Source organism: Falco peregrinus, chromosome 5 (assembly GCF_023634155.1).
Source record: "Falco peregrinus isolate bFalPer1 chromosome 5, bFalPer1.pri, whole genome shotgun sequence".
Lineage (NCBI taxonomy): Eukaryota > Metazoa > Chordata > Aves > Falconiformes > Falconidae > Falco > Falco peregrinus.
Window position 1 is genome coordinate 69,107,539 of NC_073725.1, and position 18,722 is coordinate 69,126,260.

The 18,722-nt window shown below is 65.2% G+C and overlaps 1 protein-coding gene across 5 annotated transcripts; it reads right to left on the reverse strand.

Moving 5' to 3' along the window:
* Positions 1 to 153: 153 nt before the first annotated feature.
* Positions 154 to 16,657, reverse strand: LOC101918923 (transducin-like enhancer protein 1). 5 transcript variants are annotated; one of them, XM_055805487.1, is made up of 22 exons: positions 16,501 to 16,656; positions 15,829 to 15,952; positions 14,741 to 14,889; positions 14,388 to 14,468; positions 14,002 to 14,065; positions 13,488 to 13,532; positions 10,266 to 10,328; positions 10,082 to 10,123; positions 9,183 to 9,378; positions 8,702 to 8,718; positions 8,238 to 8,342; positions 8,087 to 8,131; positions 7,694 to 7,849; positions 7,258 to 7,387; positions 6,960 to 7,144; positions 6,809 to 6,885; positions 6,308 to 6,557; positions 2,672 to 2,919; positions 2,306 to 2,453; positions 2,074 to 2,224; positions 1,663 to 1,739; positions 154 to 1,439 (listed from the first exon to the last, which is right to left on the reverse strand). In XM_055805487.1, the coding sequence occupies exons 2-22, from the start codon at positions 15,850 to 15,852 to the stop codon at positions 1,332 to 1,334; spliced, it is 2,361 nt and encodes a 786-aa protein (XP_055661462.1). In that variant the 5' UTR covers positions 15,853 to 15,952; positions 16,501 to 16,656; the 3' UTR covers positions 154 to 1,331. The 5 variants fall into 5 exon arrangements, with proteins under 5 accessions (XP_055661462.1, XP_055661461.1, XP_055661464.1 ...); XM_055805486.1 differs by having other exon boundaries at positions 10,049 to 10,123; XM_055805489.1 differs by lacking the exon at positions 14,388 to 14,468 and having other exon boundaries at positions 299 to 1,439.
* Between the last annotated feature and the right edge of the window lie 2,065 nt (positions 16,658 to 18,722).

Genomic DNA, 18,722 nt, shown 5'->3' on the forward strand with positions numbered 1-18,722 from the left:
TTCTTACTAATAAAAAGGAACAAATGAGGGGCTGGTTTGGTGGTGGACCAATGGAAACCCAGCCCTGGGGAGCTGCTCCCCAGCCCCAGTTCCCCTGGGATGGGGGGAGCTGGGGCTCAGCCCGCTCTGGCGGTGGCAGTTGGGGTGTAGAGCCCAGCGGTGGGGGGGACAGAACCCATCCTGCACCCCTGGGGTCCACAGCAAGGGTTGCCTTGGCTGTGGCTTCCCCACAAAGTGGAGCTGGGAGGGGTCTGGGAGCCACCGCAGCACCAGGCTGGATGTGGCCAGCCCTGAGCCCATGGTGGCCGCAGCCCCGTCACTGGTGGTACCCCAACGTCCCCGCCAGCACTTGCTGCAGCCGCTGCTGGCGGGCCGTGATCCAGCAGCCCTGCTTCCCCCACGGCAGCTCTGGTGGGCAGCCAGGCCAATAAGCCAGCCCTGACTGCTCACATCTCATTTCCTCCAAACACCGCTGCCTCCATGGCTGGCCTCTCCCTGCCAGCCCGCAGCCACAGAGGTGGCTCCAGGGACGGCACCGCCACCACCGCGCATCCTTCCCCTCGCCACCGCATCCTTCCCCTCGCCACCGCATCCTTCCCCTCGCCAGCAGCGCTGGCTGCTCCGCTGCATGGCAGCCCATGCTGCTGCCAGGACCCACGTGGTGCTCCTGCCAGGACCCAGCACCCTGCCTGCAGCCGGAGGCACCAGCAAACCTGCCTCGGTGCAGGAAAGGGAAATGAGCAGCAGCAGCCACCAAAGGGGACGAGGCTGTGGCCCCCATCTCGCCCATCCTCACCTGGCTCCATCCCACAGCTGTGGCTGCTGCCCAGGTCCGGCACCCTTGTACTTTTTTGTTTGTTTTTATTATTAAATACACACTAGGAGGCACAGAGGGAGATGGGGACACAGCCCATCCTCTCCAGCCTGGCCCAGAGCCTTAACAAAATTAAAAAAAAAAAACACAACAAAAAGTTAAAAAGAAAAAACAAAACAAAACCAAACCAAAAAAACAACCAAACAAAACACCCCTAACAACGCCGGACCCTCCCCCCCAACCCCAGCTCCCCCAGTCCAGATTTAGAAACAAACCAACAAATAAAGAACAAAACAAGGAGAAAGTCCCCAGGAAATTCATGGCAAGCAGCAGCTGCCACCAGCCAGCCCAGTGCGACGCCTGGCCACGGGCCTGGGGCCACCGCATGCCTCGCCGTTCTCCTCCGGCTGGGATGCCCCGGCCCCAGCGCTTTGGGGCAGCAGCAGCGGGGCAGGTGGAGACCACCCACCCGTCCACCCGGCGTGGGCTCTCCCCGCAGTCGGCACCTCTCTGGTTCTCAGTAAATGACCTCATAAACCGTAGCTTTCTTGTCCCCTGAGCCAGTCACGATGAACTGATCATCCGTGGAGACATCACAGCTAAGGACGGAGGAGGTTTCCTTTGACTGGGGAGAGGAGGGCAGGGAGTAAGTGCGAGAAGCCCCAGAGCAAGGTCCCGCTCCCCACCCCCCCGGGATGTGGGGCCCTGAGATGTGCCCGGGGAGGCTGCAGGGACCAGTTTACGGGGCTCATTATTGTGAAGATACATCTACAACTGGGTTGTACTGGCCCATCGCAGCTCTGGGCAACTTCACGCCAAGGAACATCTGCCCCCAGCCCCCCTGGCACCTGGAAGATGCTGGCTCCATAGGGCGTCCGCCAGGCGTTGAGCAGGTTGTCCTTCCCCGTGCTCACGAACCACTTCCCTGGGAAAGGGACAGAAGGGACAAAAAGGAGCAGCACGTCACCAAACCAGGCCCACCAGCTGGAGTCCTGCAGCAAATCGTGGGGACAAGGTGGCAATGTCTCTGCCCTCAGTACCCAGGGGTCTGTTTTAAGGAACACAAAGGGGAGTTCTGGGACAACAGGGCTGGTTTGGCTCCAGGGGGATGGACACCCCTTCTCTAAGGGATGCCACCCACGACTGGGCTGGCTACCACAGCCAGTGCTTGCCTGCCACACACCGAGCCCTGGGCCACGCAGCCAGGAGAGGGGACTGTCCCCACCGGGCTCTGCGGACTGGGAGAGGCATTCGCCTACCACAGGAGGCGAATTTGAGGGAGAGGACGCAGCTCTCGTGGAGGTGCAGCTGGTACTTGTCCGGTTTGGTGACGTGCAGGATCTCCACGTTGCTGCTCTCCATCCCCACCGCCAGCCACTCTCCCGTCGGGCAGTAACCCAGGGAGAAGATCTGGGGGGAGACGTGGGGGTCAGCCCCAGGGGTCAGGTCCCAGCTGGCCCCGTGGGGCACCCCGTGGACCCCAGCCCCTACCTGGGAGCTGAAGTCATGCTGCTGCAGCTGACACCCCTCCCGCAGGTCCCAGCACCGCACCGTGTTGTCCAGCCCCCCCGTCCACAGCTTGGTGCCATCGTTGGAGATGTCGATGCAGCTGGCACCGTCTGTGTGGCCCTGAAACTGCCTGGGGGAGAGGGGGATGGAGAGGGAGGGGGCATGGCTGTGGGGGCTGCCGGTGCCTGCAGAGCGTGGGCTGGGGTAGCCCCCTGCAGCGAGGAGTGGGACATCTCTGCTGCAGGGACAGCGGCTGTCCCACAGCCAGGGTTAGACCACAGGGACACCCGGGAGGGGACTGAGCAGTCCCTGGCCCAGGGACCCCCAGCAGCCCTACGCTGGGCTCACCTGACCAGGGTCTGGTTCTGCAGGTCCCACACCACGATGTTGCCGTCGCTGCAGCAGGAGAAGCAGACTTTGGCGTCGGGGCTGATGGCCAGGGCGTAGCAGGCGGGGGCGGAGGAGGTGAGCTCGGCCTTGATGCGGGGCGTGGGGGCCGCCAGGTCCCAGATGGAGAGGGTGCTGGCCTCCCCCCCCACGATCAGGCTCCGGCCATCGGGCAGCAGCTTGCAGGAGCGGATGTAGTTGTCTCGGTTCTGGGGTGCAGGAGAGAGGACCCCGTTAACCCCTTCACCTCCAGCCCCTCTGCACCCACCCTAGACTGCCTGGTCACCCCAGGGCCACCAGCTCATCCTGCGGGCAGGGGCAGCAGCACTGGGCAGACCCCCCAGCTCTCCCCCCACCCAGGACAGCAGGGCTGGGGCAGGGGGGGCTGCGCCCCCCACCCCATCCCATGCCCAGAGCGGTCGCCCCAGCCAGCCCGCACAGGAGACCCTCAGTTTGTCACTGCCCTAAGACCAGCCTCGGGGACACCCTCACCCCCGTGTCCCTGCTCAACAGGCACGGCCGGTCCTGGAGGAGACCCGGGGCAGCCGGGAGGCCACCCCACCAGCCCACAGCTCCAAGCACTAAACCATTTTCCCCCACTCCTCAATTTCGGATGCAGCTTGAAATTATCATGACTCAGTCTTTTCCTTGTTTATGCATCTGTATCTTCAAGGTCAGCACTATCCAGGAACAATATTTGTCAGGCTGCCCAGGCCCAAGGTCAGCAAGCCAAGGAAAGGACTTGGGTTTGGGCTGTCCAAAGCAGGCACAGGGACTCTGATTCCAGCAGTCCATTTAAAAGAAACCTTGAAGAACACAGGTTAAAAATGTGATGGCTGTGCCTCCAGCTTGGTGCTGGTGAGGTGCTTTGTTCTGACAGTCCGTTTCCTTAGCTGCCAAGGTGAGCAGCTCCAGTGCCCGCAGGTTCGGCAGTAGAGGGATCCAGTGCGGTGCACAGTGGGGTTTCCTGAACTGAGAGAGCCTCAGGCAACCGAGACCCCCACCAGGAGCCCACAGCTTGCACCACAGCAGCTGGTGGGGCCAGGGCAACAGCGGCCAAACCCCCCTCACCGATACAAGCAGCCCCTGGGGAACGCCGTGAACGGGACACGACACGGCAGCGTGGGCAGACGGGTGCGCAGGATGGGTGCTGCAGCCCTGCCAGCTCAACCAGGGAGCAGGGGTACCCTCCCCCGCCCCGGCAGAAAGCCACAGCATCTCTGACCCTGCACCCACCACGGCTGCCCAGGCAGTGCTCTGATGGGAGCACACGCCACCGTCCAGGACTGCAGCAGTGGGCACAGGGGGGGAACTCTGCCTGGTGAGAGTGCGCTGGGAGCAGGTTGAGGAGTATCAAGAAGAGCGAGATGGACTGCTGGAATGGCACCCTGCCTTCCCCGGGACAGGTAGGAGCATGACACGGAGGATTCCCCACGCTCTCTCCCCCAGGCTGAATGGGGTGACTTAAGGGACAGGGGCCACGGTGACACATCCCTGCCCAGCACAGCAGCCACGGTGCCCACGCAGAGCAGGCACACGGGGCTCTACAAGCAGAACCGAATGACAAGGACGATGGTTCATCCGGCTTGGAGGTGTCACTGAGGTCAAGTCAGCCTACACCCTGCGTCAAAACCGCCTCCGTAAAGAAAAAAAGACGGGTCGTTGTCAGAGGAGACCCCTTCTGAAGGGCACAGAGGGTGGATGTGCCGGACCCGCTTCTTTGGGAAGCCTGCTCCAGGTTAAAGATGTGAAGAGAAAGCTTCCCACCCTGCTACAGCCCTCAGATTATTGTCCGTTATTAATTTTTCAGGTATTTTTCATCGATGAAATTGCAACAACAAGTCCGATAGCAATGGAGAGAGCCCTCAGGGCCGTGGGACCACTGGTTAAAGGATCAGGAGCACAAGTCGCGTGCCAAAGCCCAACTAGAACTGATCTGGCTACTGCCATAAAAGACAATAAAAAACATTTCTGTAAATCTATCAGCAACAAAAGAAGGGCTAAGGAGAATCTCCACCCTTTACTGGATACGGAGGGAAACACAGCAGCAAAGGCTGAGAAAAAGGCTGAGGTACTTAACGCCTTCTTTTCCTCGGTCTTTAATAGGGGGACCGGTTGTTCTCAGGGTACCCAGCCCCTGAGCTGGAAGACAGGGACAGGGAGCGGAATGAGCGGTGGGGATGGAGCCACATCCCGCTGGCACCGGGCACACAGGCACTCCCAGGGCTGGGCTAGAGGGGGTCTCCAGATCAGTGATCTGGGCGAGGGGGTCGAGTGCCCCCTCACTCAGTTTGCAGATGACAGCAAGCTGTGGGGGGTGCTGATCTGGGGGGCAGGGGGCTCTGCAGGGGGGTCTGGGCTGAGGCCACTGGATGAGGTTCAACACGGCTCCGTGCCGGGTCCTGCACTGGGGTCACACCAGCCCCACGCAGCGCTGCGGGCTTGGGAAGCTGCCCGGTGGGAAGGGGACTGGGGGTGCTGGTCGACAGCCGGCTGGAGATGAGCCGGCAGCGTGGCCAAGGTGGCCAGGAGCCCAGGGGGCCAAGAAAGCCAACGGCATCCTGGCTTGTGTCTGAAACAGCGTGGCCAGCAGGGCCAGGGCAGTGACCGTCCCCCTGTCCTCGGCACCGGTGGGGTCGCATCACAAATCCTGTGCTCAGTTCTGGGTCCCTCACTGCAAGAAAGACTTTGAGGTGCTGGAGCATGTCCAGAAGAGGGGAAGCTGGGGAAGGGGCTTCAGCACAAGTGCTATGAGGAGCAGCTGAGGGCACTGGGAGTGCTCAGCCTGGGGAGGAGGTGGCTCAGGGGGGACCTTCTCGCTCTCTGCAGCTGCCTGGCAGGGGGCTGTAGGGGGGTGTAACAACTGATAGAGCAAAAAGAAATGGCCTCAGGTTGTGCCAGGGGAGGTTTAGATTGGATATTAGGAAAAATTTCTTCACTGAAAGGGTGGCCCAGCACTGGAACAGGCTGCCCAGGGAAGGGGTTGAGTCACCAACCCAGGAGGTATTTAAAAGACGTGTAGATGTGGCGCTTAGGGACACGGCTTAATGGTGGGTTTGGCAGTGCTGGGTTAATGGCTGAACTCAATTATCTTTAAAAGGTCTTTTCCAACCTAAACGACTCTATGATTTATTTTTAAAAGAAATAGGAGTTCTCCCTCTGGCCAGACTCACACAGGCAAAAGTCGAAAGGACAGAGCTGAACCCAAGTGATGCTTCAGCCCCTGAGATTCCGGCCCATACGAGGTATCTGGCTGGGGGGGGTGACAGTGGCAAAGGCTTGCCTTGGAGCGCCGTCAGACAAAGCAGTGCCGAGGGGTGGGGGTGTAAAAGCCCACCCAACTGCGTGGGATGCTGCGAACAGACAGGGTGGCACAGGGGATCACACCAGCAGCAGGGAGCCAACATCCCTCCCCAGCAGCCCCACACCACCCACACTCAGAAACAAAGAGACTCTCCCTGGTTCACAGCATCCCTTCAGGACACCCCCTGCACCCTGGAGATCCCCCGTGAGGACCCCAGACCCTCTCCTCAGCACAGCGCGGTGGCACAGTGCAGGGAGAGAAGCCGTGCCAGCACGCAGGACGCCCCTCCTTACCAAGCAGTCCAGCTGAGCCACGGCCGTCTTGGTGCCCGGCTGCCCCACGTCCCACACCTTCACGCAGCCCTTGCCCCCGGTGTAGACGTGTCGCGTGGAGTTGCTGATGGTGACGGCGCAGACCACCTCGCCGTGGGTCAGGGTGTGCAGCTGCCGCGCGTGGCGGGGGATGCCGGAGCCGATGAGGGCGTCGGGTGGGAAAGGCACCGGCTGCATCTGCCCGTCAGCGCTGACGTGGAAGGAGTAGGCGCTGGGAGGGGACAGAGCCGTGAGAACCAGCCACGGGTCCTGCGTGGAGAGCAGCCAGTGCCACGGGGGACCCAGCATGCCCAACAGGCAGCGTGAGCTGCAGCGGGAGCTGTGGGCAGAGCTATGCTCGGTGAAGCCTGGCCGGGCACACAGGAGGGCTGCCCCCCACCCTGGGCTGTGCCCTCCATCCCTGCTGCCCCCCTCCCACCTTAATCCCTGCAGGACACCTCGTCCCAGCGCAGCCCCACTTACGGTTTCCCCGAGGTGCCCACTTGCATGCCAGCTGCCAGCCCTGGGACGCGCATGTGGGGGTGCGGGTCGTAGCCCACCTGAAGGGGACAGCAGGTGAGAGCAGCTCGCGCCCCACGGCCCCCACAGCCCCACGGGGAAGGGGCTCACGCACCAGGGGGGAGCGCCCGTAGCTGCCGGCTCCCACGGCGGCCGCAGCCCCGTTGAGCTGCGGGGACATGAGGTGGAGGCTGGCATAGGCGCCGGTGCCGGCCATGTCCCCGTTCACCACGGGGTGGGCCATGCCGAAGGCGGCCGAGTAGGGGGTCTGCACTCCCAGCGGGTTCCTCAGGCCCAGGGCTGCCGGGGGAGAGGCAGCATGAAGGGACGGGGCCCAGGGGCTGTCCCTGCGGGGACCGGCGAGACCAGTGCTCCGAGCCACTGGCCCAGGTCCCAAGGGGGGCCAAGCTCACCCAGCGGGTCCACGGGGGCCTTGGCTGTGGCGGAGCGGAACTGCTGGGCACTGCTGGAGCCCGGGGCCACCGCATCACCCTGGGAGGTGGGGGTGCTGGACTTCAGGCTGGGCGTCCCTGCCTTTTCCACCTGCCGGGAAAACAAGGGGGAGATAAGACAGCCGCACTACCGCCCTGCCGGGGGGTCCCCTTAGGTCCCCCCAGCGAGCTGGTCCCTGTCCCTCACCCCTGATGACAGCCCAGTCCAGCCCAGCCAGCACTGCAGGGTCTGCACCATGGGACACAGAGGGAATCTATGGGAGCAGGAGCCCCCCGGCCCCCCCAGCGCTGCCCTCACCCCACAGGTTTGGGGGCAGGTGGACCCACATCCTGCAGCTCCGCCAGCCAAGCCCACCCCTGAGCAAAAGGCCCCGGCAGCCCCACGCAGCACACGTACCGCAGGCGCATCCTTGCTCCGGGACGGGGATGCGCTGCTGGAGGAGGCCATGGAGGTCGGGCTGAGCGGTACGGCCTCCTTCCTCCCCAGCGGGACCTTCTCCACCCCGTTCTCCCGGGACGAGTAGGAGTGGACGCTGTGCGGGGAAGAGGGGTCCTGGGGGAGGGAAAGCAGCAGGCAGCAGAGCAGGCGGGAGCGCAGGGATGTCCCAGGCCATGACAAGCCGGTGGCTCAAGGAGATGATCATGGGGTTCATCACCGCCGTCGGCAAGGGCCAGTGAGCACAACGGCGGGGGGGGTCCCACCGCCACTGCCCCATCCTGCCTGCTTCCATCTGTGTGTCCCCTCGAGCACCCCAGCCCTGCCCGGTGCCCAGCCCCCTGGAGCACTGACCTCATCCACCACCAAGTTGTCTTCGCTTTTGTCTGCGTCGCTGCCCTGAAACACAGAGGACGGTTGGAGCCAAAGGGGCTGGGGCTGCCCTTGCTCCCCCCTGGGAAGCCCTGCAAGAGGGGACAGGGATGCCCCCCAGCCCCAGGCTCACATAGTCCGTAACAAAGTCCTTCTCCTCCACCTTCCTCTTCTTGCTGCTGCTCAGGTACTCGGAGATGGCTCGTGCCCGCTCCCCGTTGGGCAGCACCAGGGAGCTCTGGGGCAGGGGGACACAGTTAGGGGCCGCAAGCTGCTCCGTCTGGCCCCCAGGACAGGCAGCACCAACACAGGGCTGCGGCCGGCTGCCAGGACACTGAGGGTCCCAGTGCAGCCCCCCCGTGTCACCAGCTCTGGCTTCAGCTCCTGCCGAAGGAGTGAGGAGGGGGATGCTGCTCGGGGACGGGGTGGTTTGCCCATGTGACACAGGGTCCCCCCCCGGGGAGAGCACCCACCCACAGGGCTGTGCTGGCAGTGGGGCTTTGGCTGGGGAGCAGGACCCATCCCCTGCTCCCGGCATCCCAACCACAGCCCACGCATCCAGATGGAAACGGCGGAAGAGAAGGAAAAGGCACTTACGGGGCCGGGGTCTCGCTCTGTCGCCGTGGCAACACAGAGGCGCAGGAGGAGGGAAGGAGGGACACGCTGTGACACCGCCAATAGCCCCCTGACCAAGCCACCCACTCCCCCCATGGGTGCCGGGGTGCTCACGGCAGGGCCAGGACCACACTGCAGCAGCAGGGTGGTCCTGGCCCCCCACCAGGGATGAAACCCCCCAGCCCACCCAGGAGGTGCTGCTCACTCGGTCGGGGATGTTTCCCCCCCCCCAAACCCCTGCCAGGGGAGCCCCCTGTTCCACCAGCCCAGTTGGGAGCCCCAAGGCATGGACAAACCACCCCCCACCCACCCCTGGCCCCCACCCTGGGGAAGCACCCGAGCGGGAAGGGCAGAGGGAGCTGAGGCAGCCGGCAGGCCCAGCATCGCCTGTCCCCCCAGGTCTGCCTGCTGCCAGAGAGGTCACCCCACCCCCAGCCCCCAGCTCCCAGCCCCCCACGCTCACCCCTGGGCTCGCTGTCATGGACTCCTCGGTCATCTTTGGCGAGGAGCTGGGCCTGTGCCCCCAGCGCCCCCGAGAGCGCCAGCAGCCCCGAGGCACTGCTGATGCTGGCGAGGCTGGCGGGCTGCATCCCGGAGGGGTGGGGGGTCAGCGGGATGGGGGGAGCGTGGTGGGAGAGGTGCTGGGTCTGGAGCTGGTGCTGGAGAGGAGCGGGAGGAGAGAGCAGAGCCGGGGGGCTGCATCAGGATGGCTGGCGGTTGGGGAAGGAAGAGGCTGCTCCTCCCCACCAGCAGCCCTGGCTCAGCCAGGGGACAGGAGCTGGGTGAGTGGGGGACTGGGCATGCTCCCAAGGTGCCCCAACCAAGCTGGGGGGCCACCACATCCCTCCCGCCACCACCTCCCACCCTGTGACAGAAGCTACCGGGATGGATGGGGGATCCTACTCACATCCATACAGATGGAAGACCCTACCCCTATCCATACCACCCTACCACTGTGGTCTCAAGAGAATAACCGAGGTGGGGGGACGGTGGTGACCCCCCCTCCACCCAAGCCACAGGGCATCAGGACAGTGACACGCACCACTCGGCACCCCCACACCCTGCTCTGCAGCAGCAGCATCTCCTCCACTGCAAGTGCTGCTGGTGGACCCCAAAACCAGTGCGGCTTGCCCCCCCTCCTCCCCCTGACTCAGCCACGGGCAGGAGAAGGAACTAGGGGCAGGGGGCTGCAGCCGACCCCTGTGTGCTCGGGACAGGATAGGTCTCCAGCTCTGGGGACAGTGGGAGCACAGGAGGCACCATCGCCTGTGTGAGCCCAGCACCCCCGGCCGGGGGTGGCGGGAGGGGGTGGGCAGAGGGTTGACGTACCCCGATCGCCGCGTTCAGGTCGGTCATAGTCACCTGCTTCGCACGCTCCACGGCCTGGACCACCTGCTGCTGGTGCTGCAGGGAGAGGAGAGGTGTCAGCACTGGGCGATGCCCCCACTGCAGGCTCACTTCTTCAGGTCCCCGGCCCGGCCCAAAGCGCAGGGTCCCTGAGCCAAGGAGCTCTGCATGCCCAGCCAGGGCCCGGGGGCTCACCCACCTCCTGAGACAGGAACGGGATGAGCTGGGCACAGATCACGTTGAGCCGCTTCGCGATCTCCGTCTGGCAACAGAAGAGAGGCAGCGCCCGTCAGGGCAAGGGGCAGAGTTGCCCCCCCTGTGCTGGGCAGCCCCAACACCACAGGAGATCCCCCCGGGGCGGGCAGCCACCCCCCTCCCCATCCCCACCCAAGCAGGCACAGGGTGCTGGTGCTTGTCCTGCTCAGCACCAAGGAGCAGCAACGCCCCGGGGAGGACCAGGAAAGCTCTCCTTCCTAACACCCCCCTCCTCCAAAAACATGAGCCCAGAACCCTCAATTCCCAGCCTGAGAGCCCCGGGATGGCTCCCACCTCCTCCCTGACGGGGTCACACAGCCCCATGGCCCACGCCACCAAGGGCCACCCCCGAGCAAGCCCCCAACCCCACGGGTCAGGGCAGGCTCACCTCCGTTCTCCACGCAGCCTCCTGCCAGCACCGCAGCCACTAATTGCAGCTCTCTGGGCCCGCAGGAAGCCCTGGAGAGATGCTCTCCTTACAGCTGCTGTTTTTCTGCAACACTTGAGTGCCACAGGCAATCAGGAGTGCAGAGCATGGCAGCAGCACGCCGTGCCACGCTCCCATCGCAGCCCACAGCCAGGGCAGGGGGACAGCACAGACATCAAGCCATCCCCAGCTCCACCGACACAGCCCTGGGGAGAAGCCAGTCCCCAGGGTGTGACAGCTGGGAGAACGGACCCCACTTGAGGCAACAGCGGTGATGCCCACGCTGTTCTTCATCGCACAGAGTGGGGGAACCCCAGCCCAGCACCGGAGAGGGGGCAGAGAGCAGCAGCCCTCCCTCTGCCTGGCGGCCTCCACTCCGGGATGGGCAGGGATGTGCCAGGCACGGGGGGTCTGGGTATGGTGCTGTCCCAAGCCCCAGAGGGGCTCCCTGCCCACCCCAAGTGCCCCAGAGGGGCTCCCTGCCCACCGCAGCGGGGAGGATGAAAGCCTTACGGACCCAGCAGAGGGCTGAGAGGAGGAGGTCGAACCAGGACCCTCCTGTCAGCCCCAGGAGGAGCCCAGAGGCTGACAGCCCCCACCAGCCAGGGTCAGAGCTGACCCCCAGCCCTCCTGACCAGGACCTGGGGCACATCTCCCATGCCACAGGACGAGGGGCTGCAGCACTGCCCACCCAGTGCGGGGCCACAGACCCAGGGACACCCCACGCCGCCCTCCAGAGTGGCCACCGACCCGCTTTTGCCAGACCCGCAGGGAGCAGAAACAATCCAACACCCGCCCTCGCTTCCCCTTCCGAGGGAGGAAAAAAGAGAAAGAAAGGAAAGGAAGGGGGGGGAGCAAGGAGATTTGGCAGCCAGCAGTTCTGGGAAGGATTTAGCTGTCTCCCGGGGCCGGCAGTGATGGATTCTCTTCCCTAATGCACTGATGGGCAGCAGCTCCTTGGGGAGAGCTGCCTCCAATTCACTCGCACTCGTTAATGTGCAATTTACTGGCACTTTAACGCTCTCAGCATGAAAAATGATCATGCTGTTTGCAGCCCCCCCAGCCACCATCACCGTCACCTCCCCTCTGGCTCGTGGTGAGCAAGTCCAAGGCCAGGCAGATTCGGGGAGGTGGTTTTATAAAAAGCTACAGCCCCCTTCCCCGCCAAAAAAACAAAACAATAAAAAAATTAACGTCTCCTGCTCGTTCCTGTCTTGAGCCTCCCCCGCCAAGCCTGTGGCTGCCTGGAGAGCCGCACCACCACAGCCAAGCCCCAGCCCCCAGCCCCATTTCCCTCCAAACAAACCCAGGGGAAAACCACCCTGCGCCTCAGCCCTCACCAGTGCCAGCGCTGCCGACGCCAGCACCGCGGGAGCCTCCGGGGACGCCAGGCTGGGCACAGCAGGGACAGGCAGCACCACGGCACTGCCCAGGCTTGGCGATGGGGCCAGTGCTTCCTCGGGGGTGCCAGGAGCACTCAGGACCCCTGCCCACGAGCAGAGCTGGATTTGGAGGCAGGGGAGGAGAGGCAACGAGCCCATCTCCCTGCAGCGGTGATAACCCGTGGCTCCCGCGCAGGCAGTTCCCATTTTTCACACAATGGCCGCTGGCTGTCAGAGCAGACTTACGGGCCCTTGTTAAAAGTGCAGACAGCTCGCTGGCGGGCGGCCAGCGGCACCTGGGACCGGCAGAAAACATCAGCCCACGAGGGCCGGGGGACAACCGGCAGCCAGACCAGAGGAGCACACAGCCTTCCAGGGATGGGGGTGCCAGGGGGACCCTCGGCATCACCCCTCGCAAGGGCGGCTTCATGCCGCCTCCTCCTCCTCATCGGCCAGCACAGCGCGCCACGGGAAATGAGAGCGGCAGAAGCACCCACCCGGTGGGCACGAGGCTGGCAAGAGTGGCCGTCAGCCTGCCCTGGGCTGGGGGGGGCCAGTGGCCAGCACCCCCATGGTGCCAGCTCCCATGCAACAGTTGGCAGAGGTGGTGGCGGGGCACGGGGTGGGAAGGAAGGAGGCCGTGGCTGCAGCACGCCAGGCTCCTCCGCAGCCTCTTTAAAAATAGATGAGAAGAAACCTTCTGTCTCAGAGCAGCTGGTGACCCAGAGTGCGGCACAGTGGGAGGAAGGGAGGGATGGGGAGGCAGCTAGGGGGGATGTGCAGCCCCAAGCCCTCAGGGAGCCCACCCTGCACCCAGTCCCCTCCTTCCCACCTCAGGGTGCTCCTCACCCTCTGGCCCCCAGGCAAGCTGCCCCCAGGGCCAGCTGGCACCAACCAGTTGCAAAGGCAGTGAGCCAGAGCTCAGCACCCTGCCGTGACGCCGCACATCCCTTGCCCCATGGGAGCTGCTCTCCTCCCGGACAGTCCCCAAGCGGCAGCTCACAACCAGCGTGAGCAGCCATGCAAGCACAAGTCCTCCACCACTGCTCTCCCCACCACATCATGACCCAGCCAGCAACGCACGCCCTGAACCCAGCAAGCAAGCGGCAGCTCACGCTGGAGCACCTACATGTGTGCAGAGAGCCAAGGAGACAAGCCGAGGCGGTGACGCAGAGCGGCACAGAGCTCCCACAGCACGAAGACGGAGAAGGGAGCACGGTCCCCACAAGCACAGCCTGCCCTGGGCTACGGCACGGTGCGGCCGCCCAGCCTTTCTGTAGGAAGGGATGACCCCAGAGGGCCCAAGCGAGGTGGCGATGGGGAGCTGGGACAACACTCCTGTCCCAGCCACACTCACCTGTTTGTGCATCTCAATGTTCAGACCGTAGGACATCTCGTAGTACTGCGAGGGAGAGAAGGCAGCATCAGCACAGCTGGGGAGCCCAAGGGGACTCACAGAAGCCCTCTTCGGTGCTGGCATGTGAAGTCAGCCCGGCCACAACCACCCATGCCATGGCCAGGCCAGGAGGACACAGTCCCCAGCGCCTCTCCTGGGAGCAGAGGTCTCTCCGGCACGTGGCCCCAGCCCGCAGAACAGACATGGTTCTCCCAGGGCTTTCCCCGGGGAAAGGAGAGAACCGGCACGGGAGCAGCCCCACCACCGCGAGCTGCAGCAGCAAGCCCTGCTCCAACACCGCCGCTCATTTCAGGGGGAAAACCAGACAATAACCACAGGAACCAGATCTCAGGGCCTGGCTGCAGAATCCAAATGTGAGGGGAAGCCAAAGCATCCCAGGGCTGCATGCCCTTTGATGGCTCAGAGGATGGTCCACCCCCCGCTGCCCTCCTCCTTTCAGGTGCAGCTCACTAACCATGACATAATGACGCTGGATTTCTGTTTTTTCTGTTGCCAACTTTTCACATTCTAACTTCAAGCTGTAAAAATAGAGAAGAAAGAGGGAGGGAGAGGGGACAGACGCCCTGGTTTTGTCCCCCCCCAGACAAGATCTCCCAGGCTGGACAGAGCACAAGTCCTCCCAGCGCACCATGTGCTTCAGCCTCAGATTCAGATTCAATCCCATCTCCCAGTGCAAGCCAAGAAAACCACCTGAAAGAGGGTGGGAAGGGGCTGCTAAAGAGGAGATGGGCAGCAAAGGGATCCCGGCATCAGGGAGCAATCTGCACAGAGTTTTAACCCCCCTCCCCAGCATCTGCTTCCCAAATGGAGCAAGCCGCAAAGCCGAGCTGCATTTCAAACCTTGCTCTGCCCAGCACCGTGCAGGGAAGGGGAGGTGATCCCAGCCAGCAGCAGGGAGGATCAGAGGGATTCACTCCGGGTCTGCTAAGTGACGGCTCCAGCTCAGCCCAGCCGGGCCCTGGAAGCCAGCAACCTCACCCTGGCACTTTTGGCAGGAGGAATCCCAGTTTCTCCCCTGCTCCCAGTATCCTAACTGATGCCTGGCACAGCCGCCCCCCAGCCAGGACGGTGTCCACAGCAGCACAGGATGGCACTGCCAGCCCACCCCAGTGCCCGGTGCTGAGGGGAGCCCACCCAGCACCAGGTCAAGCACCCAGCACCTCGCTGGTATGCGGGTCCTGGCAGCTCCTCACCTGTGGTACTGGTTCTGCAGGAACTGGAATTCCTCCTTGATGCGGTCCAAGGTCTCGGGGTAAGTCAGCTTGAGGGACTGCGGGGTGCTGGGGATGGTGCTGGCAGTGACAGCGGCACCCGAGGCAGCAGAGGGGGCCTGCAGGTGGGCCTAGGCAGAGGGGGGGACCCCCGGGGTCAGTGCTGCCAGCCCAGAGAGGCTCATCAGCCCCCCAGGGGGGTCCCTGCACCTGGGGAAGAGGCTACAGGCACGTCTGGGAGGACAGCACGTGGAGGCAGTGGCAGGAGGAGTTATGGCGGAGGAATCGCAACCGTTCTCCGCCTTTCCAGCATCAGCTCAGCCACTGGGCCAGACGAGGAGGATCAGCACCCATGGGTGGCATGGAGCATGGCCCCCCCAGCCCTGGGGGGCCGTCCTCATCTGCCTGCCATCATGCCCCACCATCACCGGCCCCATCGTCACCAGCCCCGCCATCATGCCCCACCGTCACCGGCCCCATTGTCACCAGCCCCGCCGTCATGCCCCACCATCACCGGCCCCATCGTCACCAGCCCCATAGTCACCAGCCCCGCCATCATGCCCCACCGTCACCAGCCCCGCCGTCATGCCCCACCATCACTGGCCCCATCGTCACCAGCCCCATAGTCACCAGCCCCGCCATCATGCCCCACCGTCACCAGCCCCATTGTCACCAGCCCCGCCATCATGCCCCACCGTCACCGGCCCCATCGTCACCGGCCCCGCCATCATGCCCCACCGTCACCGGCCCCATTGTCACCGGCCCCGCCATCACTGGCCCCACTATCACCAGCCCCACCATCACCGGCCCCGCTGGCACCAGCCCCGCCATCATGCCCCACCATCACCAGCCCCGACTCCCATCTGGCTTCCAGCGATAAACCCCAACCAGCAGCGTGGGGGCTCAGCACCCCTTTGGGAAGAGCCACGATGATGCTCCCAACGCGTCACCCACCACCGGCACAACTGCCAGGCCCAGGCTGGCACCGCCTGGGATGCGGATCCAGCACCGCGGCCACAGGACCGTGCCCACCGTGGCCCGGAGGGGATGAGACCGAGCCGTGGACTCACCGGGGGCCGGTTCTGCGGGAACATCTTTAGCAGAGGTCAGGCCCGGGACCCCCCTCGCCAGTCGGGGCCCCCGCCGCAGGCTCAGGACGGGGTCTGGGGACGCTGCCCAGCTCCGGATCAGGCCCTGCAAGAGAGACAGGGGTCAGGGCCCCACGCTGCCCGCTCCCGCTGCCAGCCGGGGAGCGGGGCCCTGCGGGACTGCGGCGTCGTGGGTCAGGGAACCGGGACCCCCACACCACCGCGGGACCCCCACAACACCCCGGGACCCCCACATTGCCTGCAAGGGACCCCGGAGTGCCGCAACACCCGCACCGCCCCGGGACCCCCGCAACGTCCCACGACCCCCGCAACATCCGCAGGGACCCGAGATCCCCGCGCCGCCCGCCCCTGCCGCGCTGCATCCCCGCGGGGACCGGGGGGGGCCGGGCTCCTTCCGGGCGCTGCGGGCCCCCCCGGCCCGGCCCAGCCCCGCGCCCCCCGCGCCGCGCAGACAATGGCCCCGCCACCGCCCGCAGCAGGTACGGCCGCGGGGAGAGACCGCCCCCGCCGCCATCCCGGCCCCCAGCGGGGCCGGTCCCGGGGGCTCCCGGAGCGGCGGGGGCCGAGCCGAGCCGGACCGGACCGAACCGAACCGGGGCGGGGCGGGGCGGGACAGGACGGGACGGGACTCACCGCGCTGCTGGGCCCGGCCCTGGCCCCGCGCCCCTGCGGCGGGCCGGGCCGGGCCGAGCCGAGCCGAGCCGAACCGAGCCGAGCCGAACCGAACCGAGCCGGGCCGAGCCGAGCCGAACCGAGCCGAGCCGAGCCGAGCCGAGCCGAGCCGAGCCGAACCGAGCCGAGCCGGCGCCCCCCGCCGCGCCCCGCCCGCCGCGGCAGCCGCTCTGCGGAGCGCGATCAATGAACGAGCGCCAGCGCCAGCTCCACGTGGGGCCTGGCCCGTGCGGGCAATCGCCCCGGCCGCCAGCCAATGGGAGCACCGCGGGAGCGGCCCGCCCCCACGTGGGGCGCGCCGAGCTGGCTTCCCATTGGCCAGCCCCGCCGGCCGCCGCGGAAGGTGTCAATCTGGGGGAGGCAGAGCAGCCAAAGAAGAGGCGGCGCGGGCGGGGAGCGGCCGTTAACCCGTGCGGTGCCGGGGGACACGGGGGGGGCACCGGGGGGACACGGGGTGAACCGGGGGGGCACCCAGGGGGAAGCGGGGGGGGCACCGTGGGGAACCGGGGGCTGGCCCCAGCGGTGGCTGACCCCAGGCCGCCCCCCCGGGCCCGGGCCCGGCCCTGGGGCCGGTGCGTGGGACCCCCGGGCGCTGGCGCAGAGCCCCTTCCCGCACCCCCGGCAGGGCCCCCCCGCACCGCAGCTTCACCCGCAAAACGGAGCCGTGAGGCCCGCACCCACCGCTCCCCGCCCCGGGCCGGCTCGGGGTCTGGGGCTTTTTCTGATAAACCCCAAGTCCTGTCACTACCGCCCCCCCCCCCCCCCCCCCCCCTTTTTTTTCATCAGTAAAATAAACGAGCCCCGGGATCCTCCCCGGGGGCTGCAGGGCTCATCCCCATCCCGGGAATCCCCTGGCACCTCGGGATGCTGGCCTGACTCCCACGGCCCCTGAGCCCCACTCCCGCCCACCGGTAGGACCCCCGCTGCATCCCCTTCCCGGCCAGCCAAGGGTCCCCGTCCCCCCCGGGCGAGACGTGGCTCTGCCGCCCCCCGGCTCCCTGCCGCCCCCCGCCCCGGCTCCGGCAGCCCCGCAGGGTGTTGCTTCGGTGTGGGCTGCAGGGGGGGGCCGGGGGCAAGTCCCGGGGGATGGGGAGAGGGACTCCCGCCCGCAGCCCCCCGTGTGCCAGCCGGGCCGGGGTCCCCCAGCCCCCCGCGTTTCTCTCGTGGGTTTTCTGACATTTTCCTCCTCTCAGGGCGAGCATTTGTTGTTCGACATTTTCTGCTGCCTGCGGGTCAATCCGGGCTTACACGGAGCAGGAAATAAAACACTTGGAAGAGCAGCAGCTGTGAGGGGTAACCCTCTCCCCTTGCTCAACCCTAATCCAGGAACATGCCTGGCCCCCCCTGCTCCCCACCGCCCCGACCCCTCTGTCCCACCGCCGGGTGGCTGCGATGCCACCAGCCCATGGGACAGAGGCATCAGCTGGGGACATCCCGCAGAATGCAAAGGTGCTGTATTTCACATTTTGCATCCCTCCAATAACCCGAGCGTGGCACCTGCGCAGCCTCCCTGCACCAAGGGTGCCCGCGGAGGGGCTGACACCGGCACATCCACAGCCTCCCTGAACCCAAGGGTGCCCCACAGAGGGGCTGACACTGGCACATCGCCCACAGTGGGAACAGTGGGAAGTTCTTTGTTTGCAACAGGAGGGGGAAAACTGGACAAAAAGCAAATTAGCCCAAGATATCTATGCAGAGAGAGCCACACACATGCCAGGGAACAAGTAGGACAGTGGGGAGGAGAAGCAACCAGAGAGATTTCAGAGTTTGGGCTAATTTTCAGGTTTGGGTTTATTTTGCAGCTATTTTGCATCCCAGGACACCCCCATGACCCCAGACTCGGGGCTGGGGAGGTGGGTTTGTACCAGCCTCTGCCCCCATTGCCATCGCAGCAGAGCATGGCCGGTGATGCACGGGGGGAGGGGGGGGGCATGCTGGTGGGGTATGCAATGGGCGAGCAAGGGCCCGTCCTCAGGAGCCCAACTTGCCTCCAGGCCCTGGTGAAAAGGAACAATAATAATAATAACTTCAATAAAACCACTGAAATAGAGCATGACTGCACAAAGGCCACCCTGCATGTGCCCGGAGGGCTCAGGGCTCCTGGGAGCGATGGGCTACACTGTCCCTGTGGGCTGTGAGCCAGGTTTGCCAGCCCTGAGCCAGGTTTGCCAGCCCTGAGCCAG

Bases quoted from the DNA above. Each gene is read 5' to 3' on its own strand.
- LOC101918923 (XM_055805486.1), bottom strand. From the start codon at position 15,852: ATGTTCCCGCAGAACCGGCCCCCG. The intron at 14,066-14,387 runs GTTTGAAATGCA...CTATTTTTACAG, and splicing joins ACGGTGCTGGGCAGAGCAAG to CTTGAAGTTAGAATGTGAAA. The intron at 10,124-10,265 runs GTGGGTGAGCCC...CTCTCCCTGCAG, and splicing joins TCCCGTTCCTGTCTCAGGAG to CACCAGCAGCAGGTGGTCCA.